At 32.2% G+C, this 5528-nt stretch overlaps 1 protein-coding gene across 1 annotated transcript; it reads right to left on the bottom strand.

Annotated features, from left to right (window-relative positions):
- Positions 1 to 430: 430 nt before the first annotated feature.
- Positions 431 to 2834, bottom strand: LOC132950137 (uncharacterized). Its single transcript, XM_061021377.1, has 2 exons — positions 701 to 2834; positions 431 to 588 (listed from the first exon to the last, which is right to left on the bottom strand). The coding sequence occupies exons 1-2, from the start codon at positions 2832 to 2834 to the stop codon at positions 431 to 433; spliced, it is 2292 nt and encodes a 763-aa protein (XP_060877360.1).
- Positions 2835 to 5528: the final 2694 nt, after the last annotated feature.

Below are 5528 nucleotides of genomic sequence, written 5' to 3'. Positions count from 1 at the left end.
GTGTATAGAAAATGCTAATATAAACATTCAGTGAAAATTTCATGTCCCTACGGTCATTTGTTTTAGAGTTACACCAAAAACCAAAATCGATTTTCTCGAAAACAGATTTTGCGTAAAAATTCCCGTTTTTCCTTAATTTTTCTTTTGTTTTTCACGTCGCTTGTGAAAACTACTGGGAAATTTTTACTTTTGACCCCCCAAAGTACCAACTAGATTCACTTTCCTATCAGAAAAGTTACTATTGAAGAAAATCCAAGCACTTTTACTGTCCTAAAAGGTGATGACAGACACAAAAATAAAAAAAAAAATAAAAAAAAATTAAAAAAAAAACACACATCATTGTAGAATCAATACATTCATCGCTTCGCTCAGAATCTAAAAAACCTTACTATGTTGAATCTTTTGGATTTTTTTATTTATTTTTCAACATTTAACACGCTTCATCCCGATTATTTAATCTATCGCGAACAAATTTTGGCAACGGTTTCGCTTTGAAAGCCGGCAAGGTGTCCGGTCGCTCTGCCTGTTTCAATTTTGGAGCCCAGCCTTTTGGCGCACCACTTGGACGACTTCTGCGTAGGAAAGTTCCTGAAATACGATTTAGAAAATTTTAGAAAATTTTTAGGAGATGGATTTTTTTTATGATGTTAAATACGTGTAAGAAGACTATAGGTACTTTTATTAATTGTCGTATAATTACTTTTATTTTCCGCAGCAGGATTACAATCTTCTTGAGGACAATCAGCCACTCTCTTCGGGGCATTACTCGAACGCGGTCGTCCACCACTAGATTGCCCTGAAGGATTTGATAAACTTGAAACTGGTTCTCTAACATTAGGTGGCCTCTGGTTTGGCGGCTTCGGACAAACTTGTCTTGGACACGATTGTCGTATTGGGCTAGGTTGTCTTGGACACGGTTGTTGTACTGGACTAGGTTGACAGGATTGTTGTCTTGGACATAATTGTTGTGGAGTATTTTGTGGACTTGGTCTATAATTTTCTAGCGATTTATCAGGTATAGCAGGCATTTTTTTGTCTTTATAAAAATATGTTTCCCAAGTATTTCTTGTAATAAGTTTGACGTGTTCTAAAAGCATATCGTTTTTGAGTCTTGGATCACCCAGATCGTAGTGTATATGATACAGAGTGGACATAATGTCATCTAACATATTTATACCATAATCTCGCTGTGTTTTCGAAATATATTCTAATTGATTATGTACGCTTTCATAAAATGGGAGTAAACGAATGAAATCCTTGTCGTGAAATGCATTATCGTTCCATTCACAATCATTGAATGGCTTAATAATTTTTGGTGGATTTTTATAGATAGCTTGCAAGATCATCTTGGCACTCGGACTGTTATCACACGGAGGGTCTGCTTCTATTGGGTTCGATACAAAATTTAAATAATGTTGTGTTAACATATTAAAAGCGTCTGTTTTTGTCTGAAGGTCTTTTTTCGCTAATGACAAATTAGTAAATGCGTTGGCCACTAAACTTGATTTGCATACTATCTGCTGTATACTTTTTACACTGTTGATAGAATCTGAATCATTACAATCTTCGTCGTTTTCAGTTACAGAACATTGTAGAGCATTTGTTCTAAGCTCTGGTTCAACTGGTGTTCTTGGCAAAGGCCGACATGTATTATTTTGATTTCGTTGCGGGGACGGTGTGTTTGCAGTTATTCTGTAATATTCGTGTTGTGTAGTATCAGTTCCAGCCATTCCAGGATTAGGCGGCTTAGGCACAAATGTCGGGCCACTGCCGCAGGTCGGGCCACTACTACAACTAGGTACGCTGTGCGGGAAATAAAAGTCATTTCCTGCATGTTGGCGTTTGCATTGCGAGGTGCAATTTATTATTTTTATTTTTCTCATAGTTTCTTCAAAACCGACACGACACTTTTTACTTGTCGATTCATCAAGTTGTTCCAACTGACACTGGGTCCCAGGTATTTTTTCACGGCACTGTTTCGAATCCAATTTAAACGCATATTTATCTTGGTTAACAGTACTTTGAAAGCGTGGAGAATTTCTTCTTGGTTTAGAATTATGTGTGCATGGCAGATTATCAGAACCAGCGGCTTGATGATCGAAATCCATACATGGAGGACTAACGTCGTATAAGCTTGGGTGGGAAACAAAATCACACATGTCTTCAAAATTTACATGTTCGGGAGTTCTCTGGGCGCATCGATTTTGTCTGCGAGGCGTTGAGCACCGTTGAACGCAGTCTTCATTATTGGGTAATTGATTTACGGGGCATTGTTCATTAACTTGTGAGTTGCAATTTTTAGTTTGCGTTTGACATGGATTACAATAGTCGCTAAAATCTATGAGATTGTCATTCTTAACAAATTCACGTAACGATACCCATTCTTCAACTGTCGACCCGGGGACGTAGAGCCAAAATTCACTCCACAACTGTTGGGTTCTTACAGTCTTAGCTCTCCAATTAATCGTTTTCATAACGTCTATGGGATGTATATTTGGGTGAAACAAACGATAAAAAGTTTTACATACCTCTCGAGCTACTATTCTTGCATACGGATTATTAGTGTCTTTAATTAGTCTAACAAATGGATTAAGTATTCGAACAGCATCACGAAGCTCTTTGGGATCATACCTTGGTTCTTGATCCTCGTACGGACAACTTTGATCTTCAATTATTTGTGAATCGTTATTATTAGCACATTCCTCTTGGATAGGTTCAATAACTCTACACTTGGTTGCTTGTGGCCGTCCACATCTATTAGATTCCGAACTTTTCGTTCTAGTCCTTGGTTGTTCTCGTGTGCATGCATTTCTTGAAGATGGCCTTTGACTCATATTTAATAAAATATTTATAGTGCGTTATTAAAGATACTAATGTAATAGTTGGGATATGTAAATTTAAATGTAAATTTTGTTTAAAATGATTGTTATTCTTATTTGTTAAAATGTATATATTATTTGGTTTAATCTAAAATGTTCCTTAGTAACTATAATAGAATCAATAATAATATAAGGATGATAATAAATTATTATTATTAGTATAAATTGTAAGCATTTAAATCACAGATTTCTATATAGTGTAGTATAGAAGTCTGTGATTTAAATAAAATTCCCACAGTAGTCTATAATTCTATATTATGGTAATATTATAAGCAAATGTAAAATCATACAAATAATTTATGTACATCGAATTTTTAAAAATTGTAGTTTGGTTATTCTATGTTTATTTAAATATTATTTGTATTTTGAATCAAATCAATTATTTATCATTGATGGAATATTGCTATATCAATGCCAATACAAATATTAATTATTTATTTTAGTAATTTACTGTTTAAATCGAAAGAAGTAGATGAAATAAATAAAAAAAAAAATAAAAAAAAAAAAAAAAAAAAAAATTAAATTAGAATTTGCATATTATTTAAAATGTATTAGTTTTAGATTCTGAGCGAAGCGATGAATGTATTGATTTTACAATGACGTGTGTTTTTTTTTTTTTTTGTGTCTGTCATCACCTTTTAGTACAGTAAAAGTGCTTGGATTTTCTTCAACAGTAACTTTTCTGATAGGAAAGTGAATCTTTTGAAAGTTGGTACTTTGGGGGGTCAACAGTATAAATAACCAGGTAGTTTTCAAAAAGGACATGGAAAACAAAAGAAAAATTAAGGAAAAACGAGAATTTGTATGCAAAATATGTTTTTGAGAAAATGGATTTTGATTTTTGGTGTAACTCTAAAAAAAAAGTCTGTAGGTACATGACATTTTGACTGAATGTTTATATTAGCATTTTCTATACACCATAACATTTTCCAAATATTTTGAGCTGTTTACGGACATTTTCATTTACCATTTTTTTTAGTTTTTTTTTTCTATAAATATCAATGAAATGTTATTTGCTGGTTAAAAAAACTTGGAAATTTAACAGAAGGCTCCTAGGTTATTGTTTCAAAGGCAGGTTATTCATTTCAAATATTAAATGAATAAATTATAGTTATATTCACGCCTTACTGCTCAGTACTCGCTAGTTATTGTATATTTTAAAGTTTCAATCTGGATGAATAGTTAACGTTTATAATAAAGACAACTTATATGAAGGTGTAGGAATACATTTTTTTGCTTATAGATTTTTTTTTAATATGATTTACCTATTTAATTTAATATTTTTCTGGAAATTGAATTTGCTCAGAGGAGGCATAATACTAAATACTGTACCCTTTCAGTTCATTGAAATATTTTTGAGAACTGAATTTATTTAATTAATTAAATTAAATTTATTTAATCTATTTAACAAATTTCTCTATAATACGAATTGTTTTTGTTGCCCATGAGACTTCGTAATATGGAAGTTTGTATATAATAAATTATAATATCCAATTTGATTTGTTTTGGAATGTTTCCGTTAGACTTATTATTCATGGTTTGTAGACCAATTACATTTGTACATGTATACATTGATGTAAACAATTAAGTATTCAAGTGAAGTTTTACTATTTCTACATAGTATAAATTATATGTCACTGTTGTGCTCGAATAATGTAACGGCCACAAACCGCGTGTCGAAACTATTAAGTGTACCTAACTCGTATCTGTGTAATAGTATAACTTCAAGAAACGTCTGGACACAATATTATAGAAGTGCAGTGTAAGTATAGGTACGTACTATAAAGTATAAAGCATAAAATAAAACGGTAACGTGGAAAACGTTTAGTTAAAAACTTCATGGTGTGGTAATTTGTCGGAAACTTTGAAACTAATGACTAACGACTGTTTTTTATAGATCTCGAACATCGAAGTATAATAATTAATAATAATAATAATAATAATAATAATATAATATGTAACCTGCTGCATACAGCATATATACCTATGACAGGACTCTCGCAAGGGGGAGGGGGGGGCTGTTGGACCAGGAATAGATACATGTGCCCGGCTATTTTAGGGGCTCGTTGAAATGTATTAGTAATTTTTGAAATTTTGATAGGAATACATATTTTATAGTAATCTTGTTATTTTAAGCTGTGGGTTAACCTTTTATCACCTAGAAACCGTGGGACTCCAATGTCGTTTTTAATGGGTTATATTTTTTTGAAAGTTTTGTATAGGGCCCTCAAACAATTTTGTACCGGGGCTCACAATTTGATGTGGGGGGCCTGCCTCCTGTAGACATAATATAACATACCTATATAGAACCTATACATAAATAGTAAATATAATATGACATATGTTATAATAATAAATTGATTTAGATCAGTCGTAGAAAGCTTCTTTTTTTTTTTGAATTACCGCCGCCGCGGAAGTGAAAACGTTCATCCACGTTAACCACCTGTTCAAACGACCGTGGCCCTCGGGAATCGTATAATAATTATACAACAAAAATAATTACTAATAAGTAATAACGATAATAATACTAAAATAAATAAGTTTTGCTTAATATTATGAAAAAATATAACGTATAATACATAAAAGAAATGTGTGTCGGAAAATATAAGTATAACAAAAATATCATATAATAACGAGATGTAAAACGAG

Source organism: Metopolophium dirhodum, chromosome 8 (genome assembly GCF_019925205.1).
Source record: "Metopolophium dirhodum isolate CAU chromosome 8, ASM1992520v1, whole genome shotgun sequence".
In the NCBI taxonomy this organism is placed as follows: Eukaryota; Metazoa; Arthropoda; class Insecta; order Hemiptera; family Aphididae; genus Metopolophium; species Metopolophium dirhodum.
This window is presented reverse-complemented; position numbering and strand designations above follow the sequence as displayed.